This window comes from Vigna umbellata, chromosome 4, assembly GCF_029865625.1.
Source record: "Vigna umbellata cultivar VRB3 chromosome 4, Vumbellata_1.0, whole genome shotgun sequence".
Taxonomy (NCBI): Eukaryota; Viridiplantae; Streptophyta; class Magnoliopsida; order Fabales; family Fabaceae; genus Vigna; species Vigna umbellata.
The window spans coordinates 36,486,341-36,506,016 of record NC_142168.1 but is presented as its reverse complement, the minus strand read 5'-3'; the positions used below and the strand labels follow the sequence as shown (position 1 = coordinate 36,506,016).

General features: G+C 38.4%; 1 protein-coding gene across 1 annotated transcript; it reads right to left on the bottom strand.

Moving 5' to 3' along the window:
- Positions 1 to 11,891: 11,891 nt before the first annotated feature.
- LOC148200047 (uncharacterized) lies at positions 11,892 to 14,887 on the bottom strand. Its single transcript, XM_088111569.1, has 8 exons — positions 14,581 to 14,887; positions 14,369 to 14,456; positions 13,954 to 14,133; positions 13,673 to 13,852; positions 13,385 to 13,558; positions 13,017 to 13,168; positions 12,758 to 12,884; positions 11,892 to 12,159 (listed from the first exon to the last, which is right to left on the bottom strand). Exons 1-8 carry the CDS (start codon positions 14,625 to 14,627, stop codon positions 12,148 to 12,150), a joined length of 960 nt encoding a protein of 319 aa, XP_087967695.1. The 5' UTR covers positions 14,628 to 14,887; the 3' UTR covers positions 11,892 to 12,147.
- Between the last annotated feature and the right edge of the window lie 4,789 nt (positions 14,888 to 19,676).

Sequence of the window (19,676 nt, the reverse complement as noted above, 5' to 3'; positions counted from 1 at the left end):
CTTTAAACTGGAAATTCGATCATGTTTCCCTCGTAATACAGGTAACCCGCAATAATTGCACGACTGCATAAAGCAAAAAGGGCTCTCCTCAATCATCCCGCATCAAACATAGACGAAGCCCAAGTTGATGAACGGAGTTTCACTCCTGAGTTCTTTATTGAACCACTGCTGCTCGACTCCAGACAAAGATAATGCCGAGGCATTCACTGGAAAAAGATAATGCCGAGGCATTCACTGGGCACATGTCAATAGCCCTCAATAGCGGTGGTCTTAACAGCGATCGTCCTACACCAAGATAAGCGATCGACAGAGTCCAAGGCAAAACGATCCTGTCATCCTCCTGAGGTCGCCTATCCAGGCTTGGACAAAACCCCTTCGCATAATAAAATTATGCTCGGGCTTGGGGGACTTATGTACCAGCAGGACTGGATGTCGTACGGAATGACATCCGCGAGCGGTTAACACAATGCCGCCCACCGAGGTCACAATCAAGACCGGGCGTCCAAACTAACATTATGTACCGACCGGTACTCCCTAGTCATGAACCGAACGTCCACCCGGGTCGAGCACCGAGACCGAGCGTCCAAGTTAACGCTGCCCGGCCGCACATGGACCGAGAGACCTCCAAGGTCGGCTAGTCATGAACCGAACATCCGCCAAAGTGGGCAAACAGGACCGAGCGTCCAGTGTGACCGAACAGCAGAGCCAGATGACCGCCCACCCGGGTTTCATCCCTGGCCGACCATCTTTCCCACTGACCCGCACTTGGTCGACTACACGGTTAGATGGTAATGACTCACTTAAAGCCCTTAATGACTTATTAAGGTATGATTGGGTCGTTACCAGGCCCATTAAAGGTAAAAGAGCCGTTATCAGGCCAAATAAAGGTAAAAGCCCATTACAATCAGTATAAATAAAGGTTTCAGGTATAAGTTCTGGACCAAATTTTTCCTCACGATGCAATATATACATGCATCACAGACCGCTCTGTCATATTATTGACTTGAGCGTCGGAGTGCCTTTGACAAGTACCCGACCGCCCGGCTTGGAGTAGGAGGACGACCACCAGGAGTGCACAGGGAGAAACCCGCCCGGTCTCCAACCTAGAGCGTGGAGCAGCGTCAGTCCGTAACAGTACCGTCCGTCAAACGCATGGCCCGGCCTTCTTTAGTTCGTGGGATTCAGAAACGACCGTCCGGTTTTCGTCAGCTTCTAGTGCCCCCGGCGCCAGAGCCGCTCGATCTGCTTCAGCTGATAAGAAAGCGTCCGCCCGGTCCATAGCAACCTCATCGTTCGTCCGCCAGCCTTTACCGTTCGTGATCGTCCGCCCGGTCTTCGACAAATTTGTGTGTTTTAACAGGGTCCCCCGGATCCGGTCGAAACAACAACAAACTTCTAGAATAGCTCCTGAAAACTGATTATTCCTATTTCTTCTTCAATTGTAAGTACAACTTACACCTAAATGTTTACGTAATAAATACTTATTTATTTGGTCCTTACTTAAGTTGTTTATTGGCAAGGCAATTTTCCTAATGGTTATTGGCGCAAGTTCCAGATAGTCTCTTGTTTATGTTTATTAATTGATTAATTATTGAAAGGTACATTTATGGTTTACGTGATATTTGTTGTAGGCTCTTTTCGTATTTCTGTCTCTGCCTTTACTTTCAAAATTGAAAGGCATACCATTTGCTGAACTTCCTTCATATTTTAAAAGCGGTGCCGGTTGTTTTCTAGGTAAACCAGGTAAGATCTAATAAATTGGTAGCAATGCAATTATACATATATATCCTCACGTGGTTTTCTAGTACTTGTCTGCGTTTCTTATTACACCTTCTGTTGTTAAAACACTATCAAGATTAGTTACTATGTGTATGTATGATTATTTTCCTGGGTTTATGACCTTGAATTTTCAAAATTGCATTAATAAATAAAATAACAAGGGCAAGTTTTAATGGTATGGAATTTGAAGTGGGTCTATATGTCATTGGGTTTTCTTATCTCGATGGGTAGATGTAACATCCCAAAAATACAGCCAGAGACTATATAATTAGAATAATCACGTTTCATAATAATTCAGTACAGTTTTTCAATTAAAATAACGAACGCGCAAGGACGCACGTCCTTACAGTAGAGTTACAAATTAAAGCCGAACATAAGCGGAAACTGACCGAACGGTTTACACAAGAAAATACCGAACGGCCGAACATAACCAAAATAAAAGCATAAGGTGGTCGAACGACCAATCTATCAAACACCTACACTACTAGCCGAACGTCTCACTGTTCAGTCTTCACCTCAACTTCTACCAAATTCTCTTCTTCCAGCGCATCTTCCAGCCGCTCGACTCCTTCTGCTCACATCCACACGGATGATCATTGCAACGACAGGACGAACGTACAAAACAAGACAAACACAAGGAATACGCAGGGTAAGCTTATGTAATTTAATTCATACGTCAACATATAATTTAAACATTCCAATCACACAAGAATATTTCAACACATATAACCATCCAAAAACTCTCATTAACTAGATTGTCCGGACTGTATGAATCTGTGTAGCTACAGGCGTTCTTGCACTCGGGTGATGTAATAACTGGAATAATCACATCAGCTGCCACCCGAGGTTAGCCCTATCTAAAGTACCCCTAAGGACTAGGACCTCTTGCCGTTCCCACACATGACCTACCCTCCTCTACGTGAGGACGAGTACTCACGGAACATCAAGATGAACAACCAGCATTAGCATGCCCACAGTCATACTTTACAAAATTCCATATTCATTCATACATGAGTCGTTCCTCCCTAGAACGCTCATTCAAATTCCACAACCATTATTTCTCATATACTGTTCATTCCTTATAATTTTTCACTTTAACCTCATTTTCGTCTTCCATTACAATGACATAAAATAACGAGCATTCAGCCCTCTTCATAACGAGGACGAACGTGAAAACGAGATCGAGAACCCCTCGTTTCAGAACCGAATAAAACCGACACATCATAATTGACGAACATCATTTTCTACTCGAATCAGTTGAATGAACTGACTCTAAGAAGATCAAATCATTTCTCAAAGAATAATTTAAGTAGGAAGGCTCTAGGCCGAATCCAATTAGATGAGGGCACCTCAAGATGATTAAATGACCATACCGAGAACAATTTAATTATAGAAGCCGACTGCCAGTCAATGACCTAACGCGGTGCACAGATTTACAGAATTTTGGACGAACGCTATTTCCACCCGTTTGGTAAGTAACGACAAGGACAAGCGTTCGGTATAAGACCGAGCGCCACTCGTAACGTACGCTTTGGGTCAAGACCCATCGCGGAGTTGTACTCATAATAGAAATAAAAATAAAGGTAATACGAGATGGTGAAATTAGGATTTAGGAATAACTGAGTGTTCAAAGGTATATTTATAAAGTTTCTCAACTCCTTACATAATACTCAGGGCATCTACGTTTGGCCGAACGCTCAAACGTAGCACTGATACAAGAGGGCGTTCGTCCTCAACTAGGATTCTTTCCGAATGAAAGAATCCATTACCAAATCATTTTCATTAGAAAACCGAACGGTCAAGGACCGTCCAGTAACGTACGTACACACTCATAAGGGAATTTCTTATCATAGTCAATGTTATCAAATTTCAGTTTTAACATATAGTCTCACCCATCTACAATCATACCATATTCAAATAATCATATCTTATATCATTAAATCACAGAAATCTCATACAGTTCATGCATCATAACATAGCCCCATCATTTTCATATCCAAATCAATTCAACGAACGTTCATGCAACACATATTCATATAAATTAAATTAATAAGCTTCCCTTACCTCTGAGCGTGAACGAACGTTCTCAGATATGGGCTAGGGTTTTCCTTCTAACAGAGGTCTCAACGTTCTTCAACACGTTCTACAAACTATAACCAACATAGACCAGACAAATACTCAGAATGATAGATTCAACTCATGCAGCCAAGAATTTGGGTTTGCATGTTACGGAAAAAGGCACGAATGGAGGAAAGATGAACTTACCAGTTCATAATCTTAAACTGATCGGTTCAAACGATCGTCCTCTACGCCGGAAGTGTAGAACTGGTGCCGGAATATTGATCAGAGGAGAGAAAGGGTGAGTTTTCTTAGAGAGAAGATAGGGTTTCTAGAGAGAAGAAGGAGGAAGATGGAAGATCAGATTTTGGAAAGAGAGTGCATGCAGAGGAGAGTGGAGTGTTTTTCTGAAAATCAAAGTTTTGCTCCACAGTCGAGAACGAACGTCCCCTCTTCAGTCGACACCTATTTTCCACTAACTGATTTCCGGTTCTCCTTCGCTTGACACCTGACGTTCATTATCTGAGTGTCGTCGAGCCTCCCTCTTGACACGTGAATTCCACTAAGGACACGTGCTTGGATTTTACCGGTTTCTGACTTTTGATTTTTGCTGGGTCTGACAGTAGATCTTGTGGCTATCACAAGGTTCATGTCATATTCGATACCTTACCTTTTATGTACTATGATTATAGATGCTTTTAGTCCTTCAGGTAAAAGGCCGAATAGTATATAAGCAATGATTTAACCCCGTCTATAACTAGATTACTTGGAGTTTAGTTATTTCTAACATTTTTATATAAAACAATTAAAACTCATAATTGTAAGAAATCAATAAATTAATATATAGTTTTTGTCTTGTACCCTTTAGATGATTTTGAACCTTGGTTTAACTTTCTTTTGTGTTTAAGTTTTAATATAATGTGTATTCCTCTTCAATTTCTGGCTTAGGTTGTGATGACGCTCCCCTACTTCCACTGCTTTACATAATTACCAATTTGGCATTCAATATATCCCTCCTTAATGCAGTAAAAACTTCTTCTGCAGTTGTATCTTCTCTTCTAGTAATGTTGTCAGGTACTCGTTATCATTGCATCTCACTCTTCTTTGTTGCATTCTAAACTATGAATCATAAGGTCTTTTGTACCTCAGGTTTTCTTAATAGTTTTTTAGCTTACGTGTGCTTATGATTTTTGCAGTGCCCATATCTGTTTATATTCTTTCTCTACCATTACCATATCTTCCCGAGGGAACAAGCTTGAGCCCATTTTTTTTGCTTGGCTGTGGAATTCTTCTGTGTGGTCTCTTACTGTACAACACATCTCGACCTGTGAGGAACAAGTCTGAAGTGGACTGAAACCGTCCCAGTTCTGAGGATGAACTATCGGCTGGGCACCCTGCCCAAAAGAATATCAGCAGCCTCCAAGTACTACTGTTCACGGTGAAATATATTTTCTCCAACGTGCTCGAATTATACATATTGTCACGTCACCATAAAAGCATTGCTGAGTCACCAGTCAGCTTTCATAAATGCACCCACGCCACACGTTCAGTGCAATTAAAACGCACTCACATTCTCTGACTCACGTCTGCCATGTGTCAAATTGGAATGTTCTGCAATCAATAGTGGAAGCCAGGTGTCAGCGTATGAGAGAACGTCCGTTTGACTTTGGGAAGGGAATTGATTTTTCTGAAACACTCCTTCCCATTCTCTGCGTGCACCTTCTTCTTCCTCAGAAATCCAACTTCCATTTTCTCCTCCTTCTCTCTAGAACTCTCTCCCTTCTTTCTACTAAAACTCATCCTTTCCTTTCTCCTTTCTCCGTTCAGACACCATAGGAGTGCTCCCGGCACCGTAAGCTGCAGTTTGGACCGAACAGTTTCAGAGTCTGAAGCTGGTAAGTCCCCAACTCAAATCATTCGTTTCCTGGTTTCATGCAAAGCGTAGTTCTGGTGTTGCATGCAGTGGTACCATCTAAAATCTTCTTTGATCTTATGGTTAGATTAAATCGTTGAGGGTAGAAAGTTGTAGTTGGGCTAAGCAGAAACCATTCCTCAAGGACGTTCACCCTGATCCGGGTAAGGGAAGCTTATTCAATTTAATTCGTATGTTGTATTGTGCTGTATGGATGTTCTGTGATTTGCATGAAGCATGATCTGTGATATTTGATTTTGATATATGGTCATAAGTATGAACTGATGTATGGTGAATATGAGATAAACTATAGTATGAGTATTTGAAAGTATGAATTGTATATGTTGAAAAATGAGTAAGTGTAACTGAATTCTTAAATACGAATTTCTCTATGATAACGTACGTTCGTCATTGAACGGTCCTTGACCGTTCTGTGCTGTTAGTAAACTTATTTGAAATTTGAATTCTTTCATTTGGAAGGAATTCTAGCTGAGGACGAACGCCCTCTTGTATTAGTGCTACGTTTGAGCGTTCGGCCAAACATAGATGCCCTGAGTGTTAAGTGAGGAGTTGAGAAACTTGAAAATACACATTCGGACAATTAGTCATTCTTAAAAACATAACTGTAAACATCTTATCTTATATAAATCCCAATTTCTATGATTTTGAATCAGCAAAGGGTCTCGACCCAAAAGTGTACGTCCTAAGTGGCGCTCGGTCCTATACCGAACGCTCGTTCTTTCCGTAATTACCAACGAGTAGAAATAGCGTTCGTCCTGAACTTAAAAAGCATTCGTCCTAAATTTCAGTGAATTCACGTACCGCGTTCGGTCATTGACTGGCAGTCGGTTTACTCTAACTAAATTGTCCTTGGTACATTTAATACTAGTCTTTTGTATTTCAATCCAGTGGGATTTGACCCGGAATCTTGATACTTAATTTATTCTAAGTATAAATCGAATAGTTCTAGAGTCAGTTCATTTAACTTATTCAAATTGTAATGACGCTCGTCATGTAAAATGTGTCAGCTTTATTCTTTCGGAAAAGAGGACCTTTCGGTCTCGCTTTTGACGTTCGTCCTCGTTATGAAGAGGATTGAACGCTCGTCCTTTTATGAAAGTGGAACTAAGAATGAAAATGTTATTAAGATGAAAAATTATAATGTGCGAGCAGTATAAGAGAAGAAATTATGATTGTGGATTTTGAACGAGCGTTCCAGGGAGGAACGACTCTTGTATGAAAATTGAGATGGTAAAGTATGAATGTGGACAAAGCTTAGCTGGCGATTCATCCTGATGTTCCGTGAGTGCTCGTCCTCACGTAGAGGAGAGTATGTCATGTGTGGGAACGGCAGGAGGTCCTAGTCCTTAGGGGTACTTTGGATGGAAGGGACTAACCTCGGGTGGCAGCTGATGATAAATGCCAGTTACTACACCACCTGGGTGCACGAACGTCGTAGCTACACAGAATTCATACAGTCCGGACAGTCAGTCTAGTATCAGGAATTGATTGAGTGAATGAATTGATTAAAGCATATGTTATGACTTATTTGATTTGTTTGATATGTTATGAAATGTATGTTTTACTTGAATTAAATTCAATAAGCTTACCCTTCGTTTTCCATTGTGTCGTCTGTATCTGTACGTCCGTCTTGTCCTTGCAATGATCATCCGTGTGGATGTGAGCAGAGGGAGATGCATCTCTGGAAGAAACGCTTGAAGAAGGAATTCTGGCTGAAGAGAATTTAGTGGAGATTGAAGTGAAGGCCGAACCATAGAACGTTCGGTTATATGTTAGTTTATCTAGGTTAGCGGGCTGTTTTAGAGCGAACGCCCTTTTGTTTATGATAAATTTTGGAACGTTCGGTATTTCCCCCAATTTTGTAAACCGTTCGTTCTTATTGCTTAGTGAACTCTCGTAAAATTGTATGTAACTATGTAAGGCCGTTCGGCCAAGAGCGTACGTTATTTCCTTACTGTAAGACTGAATTGATATATTAATATATGTGAATATTCTATTATATGGTTGATGACTGTATATTTTGGGATGCTACATTATTGGTATCAGAGCAGTTTTGTTCTTTTAAGGACACTGTAGGTTATGAGTGCACTGTGTTTTTGCTGTGTGCTTGATTTGTGTTTAATGAGTTATTTTTAACTCTTGGAACATAACTAACGTTCGTTTTTCTCTGTGTTCCAGAGAACAAATGAGAATTTTCAATTGAGTCAAATGGAACATAACTAACACTTTAGAAAACGAGGACCTATCTGAGACATTCCTACACAAATAGGGACGTCAAAAAGGATTAAACCTAGTATTATCTCATTATTATATTAGTTTCTCATAAGGAGAATTTTCAATTGAGTCAAATTTTCTATATATTTTTAAATTGAATGTTATTTAAGTTTTGGTTAATTAGATAATGTAGTTGTTATATTGTTTCACTATTTTGTTTATTTATGTCTACCTGTTAAGAAATGTTAGTTATTATAATTAATTAAAAATAATATTATAGTTACTTTTATATTTTCATTAAAACATGTTAAATAATGAAGTTGTAATTTTCTCTAATGATTTTTGTAAGAACTTGGAAAATGAACACCATTAATCACCTGTCACATCCCCTTTAATTACTCCCAAAACCCTTCTGCAGTGCATTAAAAACGCACTTCCATACTCTCTGCATTCTCGCCAAGTGTCGCGATGGAATGTTCTGAAGTCAGTTCATGGAGTGCAGGTGTCAGCAGAAGAATGCACGACCGTTTGGACGTGGGGCAAACAAAATTAATCTTCTGAAAAAAATCTGCCACACTCTTCTGCATGCACCTTCACCTTCCAAACTCTGGCCTCCATTTTTCTCCTCTTCTCTCTAGAAAACCTTTCCCTTCTCTCTACTGCAACTCACTCTTCTCTGCTCCGATCACTGTTCAGGCACCGTGGAAGGATTCCCGACGTCCTGAGCTTTCACCTGAACCGAACACTTTAGAGTTCTGAAACCGGTAAGTTCCTTTCCCTTCAAACTGTTCGTTCTGGTGAACATGCACACCCAACTCTGGATGCATGAGTTCTTGAGTTAAATACTGAACCCCTTTTTCTTCTGTCTTTGATGTTGATTCATAGAGTAGTAAGTGTTGCGGGTAGAAAGGAATTGTAGTTGGCAAGTCAAGTTGCAAACTTAGGACGAACGTTCACGTTAGAGGTAAGGGAAGCTTATTAATTTAATTTGTATGCTGATTGTATGCTTGCTGAAAATGAATGCATGTTGCTGAATGAGTGAATGTATGTATCCAGTATGAGTATAATGTATGATGGTTGATATGTATGAAGTGTATGAATATGAAAATGATTTATTAATTTGAAGTATAAATTTATGGATGTGGATACGATAAAGTCTGAAAATTTTAATTTATGTGAAGTATAAAGTATGAACTGGTATGTGGAAAAGCTAAGTTGAAAATAGTTACAAAAATTGAATATGAACTTTTTTACTATGATTATATACGTTCGTCATCGAATGGTCTTCTACCGTTCGGTTTTCCAGTCATCTGAGTAAAGTGGAATTCATTCATTTGGAAGGAATTCTGATCGAGAACTAGCGTTCTCATGTGGAAATAATAATCTTGGAGCTTTCAGCTCATAACAGTTGTACAGTAATATTCGAAATAAAGTAATATATATATATACCTTGTAATTCAAAGATTGTAACGCTCGGTCTTATACCTAGCGTTAGTAATAAGTGGCGCTCGGTCTTACACCCAGTGTACGTCCTAAGTAGTGCTCGGTTTTATACCGAACGCTCGTATTAGTCTTTAATTATTGAACGTTCGGTAATAGCGTTCGTCCAAATTCAGTAAAATTCCTTTTACCGCGTTCGGTCATTGACTGGCAGTCGGTCTTAAAATATGATTATTCTCGTTATGGTTCTGAAATTGTCTTGAGGTGGTTTTATCCATTGGATCCCGCCTAGAGTCCTGTACTTAAATTATTTTTGAGTATTGATATAATCTTCCGAGAGTCAGTTCATTCAACTGATTCCAATGGTAAGTAACGTTCGTCAAAAGTGATGTGTATTTGTAGCCAAATTTATTCGGTTCTGGAAGGAAGGTTATCGTTCTTTTCTTTCCGTTCGTCTTCATTATGAAGAGGACTGAACGTTCGTTAATTTATGATCTTGGATTGGAAGATGAAAATGAAAATAAAGTGGAATATTATAAATAATGAACAGTATATGAGAGGAATAAGTGATGGTGGATTTTGAACGAGCGTTCCAAGGAGGAACGACTCTATGATTTGAATATGGAAAATTGTATAGTATGAACGTGGTAAAGCTACTGATGGCAGTTCATCCTGATGTTCCGTGAGTGCTCGTCCTCATGTAGAGGAGGGTAGGTCATGTGTGGGAACGGCAGGAGGTCCTAGTCCTTAGGAGTACTTTGGACTGATAGGGCTAACCTCGGGTGGCAGCTGTTGAGTGTTTCCCAGTTACTACATCACCTGGGTGCACGAACGCATGTAGATACATAGATTCATACAGTCCGGACGGTCTGTCTTATGAGATTTTTGGATGATTATATGTGTTGAGATATCCTTGTAATGTTGGTATGTTAATTTGTATGATTGACGCATGAATTAAATTATATAAGCTTACCCTGTGTTCTTTCCTTGTGTTGTTTTGATCTGTACGTCCGTCTTGTCAATGCAATGATCATCTGTGTGGATGTGAGCAGAAGGAGACACTCTTTTGGAAGAAGTGGTGGAAGAAGAGAATCTGGTGGACGTCGAAGTAAAAGCCGAGACTTAAATCGTCCAGTAGAGTTAGGTGTTATTAGAATTTTATGACGTTCGGTTATTGGTTTTGTAAAACCGTTAGTCTTGAACCTTTGTTGCTTCTGTATTAGCTTATTAACTCTGTATTTAATGTCGTTCGGCCTTTGATAGCTGACTTTAATATAAGACTGCACTGTTTAATTATGTAATGTGATTAATTCTAATTTATGGTTATTACTATACTTTGGGATGTTACAATTTTCATAACCTACAAAAATCATCGTTACTATGATTATTGATGTAAGTAATAACAACGGGTTTTCATCATCCAGTATGTTCTAAATTAGAGTTTTAATAAAAATCATTTATAATTTTACCTTAATCATAATATCATATTATATTAACTTCAAAATTTCACATTTATTAATACATTAACACAAATAACCAAACAAATGACAATACTAAATAACAATCAAGTCACCTAATTCAAAAATATAAAATTTTAAATATTTAACAATTTTATTTATGAAAACAATTAAAAAAAACTTTTAACTTAATTAAACTTTATATTTATCATTAGGTTTAATCCTTTTTGACGTCCCTATTTGTGTAGGAATGTCTCAGATAGGTCCTCGTTTTCTAAAGTGTATCAAAATGGTCCTTAATTTTGAAAATTGATATCAATTGAGTCCTTTCCGTTAAGTTGGCTGGACGGCGTTAAAAAAATTGATGAGTGAGATGCTGAGATGACGAACGAACGCTCGTCCACCAGCGAACGAACGCTCTTCGACCTCTTACCGCTGGACGACCGTTCGTTCCACACTGGACGACCGTTCGTTTTGTGGTCGCCGAGCGTTCGTTCGCTGGTGGACGAGCGTTCGTTCGGTGGTGGTCGAGCGTTCGTTCGTCATCTCAGCATCCCACTCATCAATTTTTTTAACGCCGTCCAGCCAACTTAACTGAAAGGACTCAATTGATATCAATTTTCAAAATTAAGGACCATTTTGATACACTTTAGAAAACGAGGACCTATCTGAGACATTCCTACACAAATAGGGACGTCAAAAAGGATTAAACCTTATCATTATAACCACCATTATTATTGCCTCCAATCTTGCAACATATTTGTGTTTTAATTATGATATACATCAAATATTAAATGTTTATCAAAATCTTATTATATGGTGTTATCTTCTCATGACTATCAAACTAACTCTTATATTTGGTCATGTACAAAAGAACCAACCAATGGCCTAGACCCGTGAAATAACAAATTAAAAAATATATTCAGTTTAATATCTATGCATTTTTCCACTCGGACATAAAGGTAAAACCAAAAAAGACGTGCATCACATAATTGGATGTGCAATGGTAATAATAAACCAAAAAACACTATTTCATCGCTTCCAAAATCTCCAATCCACGTTCCCCATTGGGCACCAGCTAATTAGGATGGCAATAAAGTACAAAAATAAACCTACAAACATAAATCTACAAACATGAAGGAATTCCCCAATACCCAACACTAGCTTTTACATTTCCTTTGCATTCAACCTAATATTACTTCCTCCAACAGCATGCGGTGGTCAGTCTCCCATAACCCTTTAGGTCAAAATCCTAAATCTCCTCCTTCAGTGTTTCCTCTGCAAAGAAGCCAAAATGGTTAGTTCTCTGTAACAGTACAATGCAATCACGTCGGTTGATAATGCATACACTAAAAAGTCCTTTTTCAAATTAAAAGCCAAGCATAAGGGAAGGGAAAGTGTGTATCGGTTGATGGATAAAACTCAAATTTTCAAATACATACAAAATTTGTGTTGGTGGTGAGCAAATTCCCTCAAGGGGCATTTTTAACTTTATTTCGTATTGTGCGGGTATCATAGTATCACTTTTATTACTGTGTTCAGCACACAGCTCAGAACTATCAGTAAACAACTGTACATATAGTATAACTCTCCATGACCAAAAATTGGTTCGAAAATTACAAAACTAGTCGACAAATAACCAACTCTAAACGCTTACTCCAGAAGAATAAGACATTAGTTTATTTAAATAATTTTTTATTACACACAGTGGATATTAGAGCAATCATCAAATAATTTGGTTGGTCATATGCAATGCAGATGCAACAATACATAAACCACATCCACATAATTCGACTTAAACAAAATTTCGTATATGAAGTTCAAAAAAGTAGTCTACAATTTTCACATAATAATTTCAAAGAATAAAATGTCATACCTTTCGCTTGTGTACTCGGCTCTTTCTGCTGCTACCTTTACCAGATCCCATTACTTGCTCTTCAGTTCTATCTTCAAAGGGTAATGTTTTGATTTCATCATAGAAACTTTCTGTTAGACCTTGCAACCTGAAATAGAAAAAGCACACAAGCTAAGAGAGAAAAAAATGTATTTAAACAAAAATACTATCACACATTTAATTCTTTTTACTTGTTAGGAATGGAGAAACAAAAGGAAAACATTCCAAACACTTCCCATACCCATTTCTTGATTTCTTCAAGTATTTTTCTCGCTTCCTCTCCTGTTTCGTAAGAGGAACACGAGTGAACATCTCCTCCTCTTGCTGAGCGCGTTTCTCCATCTTGGAGACAAATCTATCAACTTCTTTGCTAGCTCCCTCAAAATCCCTCACCTTAGTAGAGTAGTGAGCAGCCAAAACAAACCATTACGTAAAATCATTAAATGCAAGTTCGGATAATAGTTCAAAAAATATTCTTAGGAGTTAAAAGTACTTTCGAGAAGGATGCTCTCTTTGTACATTTGAGTCTGAAAATACTTTTGAAAGGAGTTTAACTGAAACCCAAGCATACTATAAGTCATAATGATTCAGCACTAAAAATAACTTTACCTCTTCAGGTCTTTCCTCCATATCATTCATCAATGTCCTGATATAATCACTCTGCTTAGCTTGTTTCAGAATTTCTTTTTCTCTTCGCAAGGCATTTCTTTCATGCTTAGAAGGTTTTTCTAGATCCATAGAAGTAGGGGCAAACTTTACAGGTTGATATGTATCATGTCCATCCTACATCATATAATAAAAGTTAGATAGACCAGCAAAATACCCTTTTCAAGATATTACCACCCTGCGTACACCAAATTTTACACCATTTATAATATCACATATACACTGACTGACCTGCAAGGTTAAGTCTACTTTGCTAACTAGCATGTCAGGATTGGGACGATACTTTGATGCATCCTCACTCTTATTGGACGCATCTGGCTCCGTACTTTGAATATCACTTTTGGCTGCATTTTCACCAGCCTGCACTAGTTTCTGGATTTGGTATTGTTGTTTTCTGTCAATTGGCCGAATCTGCAATGGAAACCAGGAAGTCAAATGTTTAACACATAATACAATGTAAATATACACATGGAAGCCCTTGAAGATCAACCCACATAAGGATAAAACTATACCTTTTCCAAAAACAATCTTATCTCTACAACACTTCGAACAACAGGGTGATCTTCTATTGATAACCCTTTAGCCTTCCGCAATAAATAATAAACAAGGGATTGACAATAATTCAAAAGCAGCAAATTCTTAGCCTCAAGGTAGCTAAATCCATCTGCTGTAGGATACTGACCTTCTTTCACCTGGTATAAGAAACATCGAGAGACACAATAATAATAATAATCATATCATTCATTGATATCAGGGTATATTTAGCTATAACAGAAAACTTATAGAATCCCAAAAAGGCCCAAATTGCGAAACTTCATGTCCAAACAACAGACAAACTTCTTTTAAATCTTAATATTATATGAATTTGAAATGACGTTAACGGAGTCCTTAAAAAAAATTACTTGAATTGAAAAAAGGGCCACTCACTTTGGCAGTTAAAGATTGAACTTTAAGCCTCACAGTATCGAGCCCTTCCTTCATCTCTTTCAACAACGCCGCAAGTTTAGGCGATTCTCTGCGAAAAACGACAAGATTTTTAAAAGATAAAGGCTCCAATTTATTACTTGCGTATCAGAAAATTTGAAGCAAACACAAATTGATACACGTTCAAGGAAGAGGAACAATTCAAAAAAACCTACTCTTCCTTGATAACGTCCTCATCTAAATGCTTCGCACTGTTTTCCATGACTTGAGATGATTTTCTATAATCTCCAATCCTGAACCTTCTTTTTGTAGGAATGTGAGTGATTAAAATTTGATAGAAACAGAAATTAAATTATTGATGAAGAAAGGTTAAGGGGAAAAATGAACAGAGAGGGAGCGAGAAAGATTCAACGACCAAAGACAGAGAGAAGGTGACGGCTTCTTGGCGGTGGATGGTAATGAGAGTGAGAGATACTGCGGCGGAGGAAGGGATTTGCGAAACTGAGAACGGGGCAAGATGGGTGCCCAAAGAAACCTTTTTTTCTTAAAAGACCAATATTTTACTATTTGCACCCTTGCTGTATTTAGTAATACTTTCGCTTTACTTTATTTTTTCAAATAAATTATAAAATATATAACTAACGAAAATATATTTGGTTTAATAAATCAGTTCAAATAGTCCATGAATAGAATAAATCAAGTTTAAAAAAACAGTAACTTAAGTTGAAGTGAATCAATTCCTATCAAATCTCGTTCGTTCTCAAGTGATCAATCTGCGTTCGGCCTTAAATTTGATATTCTTAAGTTTGAATCTTGAACGTTCGTTTTGGTGTATTAGTGATTGTGAGCGTTCGACCTTAAGTTGGTATTCTTAGGTTTCAATCTTAAGCGTTCGGTCTTGGTACATTAGTGATGGTTAGCGTTCGGTCTTCATGATGTTTATTCTCAGTTAGTCATCGTTCATAGGGAACGTTCGTCAAAGGTGGTGTTCAGACTTCATGAGGCTTGATCTTTGAGCGTTCGTCCAAACAGTAGTCGATTCAATATGATGTGCGGTTTTAACGTTCGGTCTAATAGTGTTTAATCAAAGATGGTGTTCGGCCTAATAGTGTTGAAGTCAATATGGTGCTCGGTTTTAGCGTCCGGCCTAATAGTGTTGAATCCAATATAGTGCTCGGTTTTAGTGTTCGGCCAAATAGTGTTCGTTCAAATAGCGTTCGGCCAAATAGTGCTTTGTAAATAGTGTTCGTCCAAATAGCGTTCGACCAAATAGCGTTCGGTGAATAGTGTGTGGTGAATAGTGTTCGGCCAAATAGTGTTCGTCCAAATAGCGTTCGGCCAAATAGTGCTCGACCAATAGTGTTCGGTTCTAAGTTCACTTTGTTGTTGTTCTGGGTTGAATTGATTGTGCACAATGTTTGGAATATATATACTGTGATATGATTTACGTGAGAAGTATGTGAATGTATGTGATGTGATTTACGTGAGAAGTATGTGAATGTATGTGATGTGATTTACGTGAGAAGTATGTGAATGTATGAGGTATGTTGGATTTACTGTGATAATATGGTGGTATCTGGTTATTCATGACTTGGGTTAAGTTTCAAAGTAACAATATGATTCATGGACGTAATTCCATGATCCTCAAGGAGAGGATACATGGTGGTGGACGTAATTCCACGATCCTCAAGGAGAGGATACATGGTGGTGGACGTAATTCCATGATCCTCAAGGAGAGGATACATGGTGGTGATTTGGGGGTGTATAGAATGATTGCATGGGAGCTCAGTCTTGGGGGTTTTCCCGATGCTCCAATGGTCTTTCATTCTCAAGTAGAGATGATTGATCCATGTGGTGAGGAGTAGCAGGAGGTCCTAGTCTTGGAGGCTTCCAAGATGCTCCAAGACGCGGAACGGACTAACCTCGTGAGGGTGGTGGGGTGGAACCTGTAACATCCCAAAATACAGTAATAACCATATAATAGAATTAATTACATTTCATAATTAAACAGTGCAGTCTTACACTAAAATTAACGTTCAAAAGCCGAACGACTTTAAGTACAGAGGTAAATTACAATATTACAAAAATAAGGAAGCGTTAGGATCGAACGGTTTACAAAAGAAATACCGAACGATCACTACAAAACACTGATGTCAAATAAAGCTGGACGACCTAAGGTTCTGCCTTAACTTCAACGTCCACCAAATTCTCCTCTTCGATCACGTCTTCTAACAATGCCTCGCCTTCTGCTCACATCCACATGGATGATCATTGCAATGACAGGACGGACGTACAAGGACGAGACAACCCAAGGAAAAACACAGGGTAAACTTATGTAATTTAATTCATACATCATCATTTAAAATAAACATTTCCAAATAACACAAGACTATAATTCAACATATATATATATATATATATATATATAACCATACAGAAACTATCTCTAGATGGACCGTCCGGACTGTATGAATCTGTGTAGCTACAGGTGTTCTTGCACCCGGGTGATGAAGTAACTGGGATACACTCAACAGCTGCCACCCGAGGTTAGCCCTATCCAAAGTACCCTTAAGGACTAGGACCTCCTGCCGTTCCCACACATGACCTACCCCCTCTACGTGAGGACGAGTACTCACGGAACATCAGGATGAACTGCCAGCATTAGCATAACCACAATCATACTTTACAAAATTCCAATATTCAATACATGAGTCGTTCCTCCCTGGAACGCTTGTTCAAAATCCAAAATCGTTTATTCCTCTCACATACTGTTCATCCTTTATAATTTTCTACTTCATTATCAATTTCATCATTAGTTACCAGGACATAAAATAACGAACGTTCAGCCCTCATCAAAACGAGTACGAACGATAAGAAAGAGTTCAATGATTCTCCCGTTCAGAACAGAATAAAACTAAGAGGGTTACCTTTGGAATTTACGAAATGAACCGAGTAAAATAGTGCAATATGTGATAAACGGTATTTACCACGTGAGTCAGTTGAATGAACTGACTCTCTTGAGTTCAAACCAATACTTAAGAAATAAATCAAGTATGGAGGCCTTAGACCGGATCCAATGCAAGAAGAATATTTAAGATGTTAAGGACCATATTTAGAATAGTTCACATACGGAATCCAATGCCAGTAAATGACCGAACATGGTAAAAGAAAGTATTACTACAGTTGGACGAACACTAATTTATCAAGATTGATTATACAATAGTGCGAGCGCTTGGTATAAGACCGAGCACTACTCAATACGAGCGCTAGGTATAATACCGAGCACTACTTCGTACGGACGCTAGGTGTAAGACCGAGCGCTACTTATTACGTACACTAGGTGTAAGACCGAGCGCTACTAAATTTTAAAATACAAGGTATAAATATATATTACTTTATTTCAGGTATAAATATAAATTACTTTATTTCAGTTAACGAGCGTCCTCTTAGCTGGCGGGACGAGCGTCAACTGATCCTCCTCTCTGGACGAGCGTCCTGTTCTGTTACCGTGGCTGGACGAGCGTCCTCTTCTGCCTGGCTGGACGAGCGTCCACTTCTGCCTGGCCGACCGTCCACTGAGTGTCTTCGCTGGACGAGCGTCCACTGGGCGTGTTCTCTGGACGAGCGTCCTCTTCTCCTGAGCGAGCGTCGTCACGTTAGTACAAACGGGACGAACGTCCGTTTCTCTATGAGCGAGCGCTCGTTCGCTGGCAAAAGCGTCCGTTTGATGTTGACGAGCGTTTCTGCGTGCTTACTTGTGGTTGGCTCTATACATTGTGGAGACTCTTCCAAGCTCATTTTTAGCTACAAAATAAGGGATTATCGATGAAAGTACATCAAAGTAGTCAAAAACACATTTATTCAAAAACAAGACAAAAGAAGAGGATTTAACAAGTTATAAGTTAAAAAGGAGTTGATTTTGCTACTAAATTGATGCTTAAATAATGGTAAAAATTAGCATTATCAACGTCGTTCCGGCATCTGCTCCCGTATAACATAAACGTTATACGATCATCGCAAAAATAAGATTTTCCGACACAAACAAACAAGTAAGGGTGAGCTACCATGCAAAATTCATAGAAAAGTATTTCACTATTATTATACGTAATACATTCACCATAAATTCTTAGAAGATGCAATTATCATACTAGATTCTACTATCCGGATATAATTTTGATGGAAGTCTCAGGTGGTCATGCACTTGTGGTGACATCTACAACACAGTTATGGCCAAATATAATATATCACATCACCCACAAGGTTAGTCCATTAACGTCTATGAGTATATGTTGGAACAATCGGTACCGTCATAGAGTCGCGCAGCGGAATAAAATATAGATAGCGGAAAGCGTGTTACGGTCACAAAACAAGTTAAAAAAAATTTATCGAACAGTTGATGTGCTAAGAGTTTAGGGATCAAGAAAATCAACACAGAATTTTTATCCTGGTTCGAATCAAAAGATTCTATGTCCGGTCGTTAATCACTAAAAATAGTGATTAACCTTTTTCACTAAAATATGGTTTCAAGATTACAATCAGATAATCAAAATAAGCAAAGAATAGAAAACACCTTCCTTCGACAAACGAACGGAAGAACCTGCTCAGCCAACTTGAAAAGAACTGCTCCGACCTTTGACGCACAAAACGCGAGCTTCTCCTATTCACAAGACCAGGCAAGAGCACTCTATCACTTTGAGAACTTCCTCAGACAAACTGTATTCTCAAAATGGCATAGATCCTTTTCACTCACAGAGAGCTTCCCTTAGGCACAAAGCTCTAATACTCTCAATTGAAAAGTTACTTTCTAAGAGTTGTGAAGACCTCTATTTATAAGCCTAGTTTCGTGCAGGGTCAAAAACTGAAAAAACATCTCCCAACTGCCACTGATAATCGATTATCAAAAGTGATAATCGATTATTCAAGTCCGTTACAGGGTTTTCAAAATGTGATAATCGATTATATGATGTGATAATCGATTATTCCTGTATGACTCTGTGATAATCGATTATTGCCATTCCATAATCGATTATTACAGTTAAAAATGCAAGTTTACAAAGTTTACGAGAATTTCCTACTACATTTAATTTCTACAAATTGCTTTTAACTAATTCTAATATCTTCTTCAACTAAAACTTCTTGCAGCATCATCAAAACACATTTCTTCAAGATTTACCAATACTCCTTATTGGTAACAATCTCCCCCTTTTTGATGATGATCAAAAATTCAATTTGTTAAAAGCATTTCTAATTTCCTGCACAGATTCCATACTTACAAACATGTTAGTAATAACTGCACTACTTAAATTAGAAG

Bases quoted from the DNA above. Each gene is read 5' to 3' on its own strand.
- LOC148200047 (XM_088111569.1), bottom strand. From the start codon at position 14,627: ATGGAAAACAGTGCGAAGCATTTAGATGAGGACGTTATCAAGGAAGA. The intron at 13,853-13,953 runs GTATAGTTTTAT...TTTCCATTGCAG, and splicing joins TAAGATTGTTTTTGGAAAAG to ATTCGGCCAATTGACAGAAA. The intron at 13,559-13,672 runs GTCAGTCAGTGT...TATATGATGTAG, and splicing joins AAGTAGACTTAACCTTGCAG to GATGGACATGATACATATCA.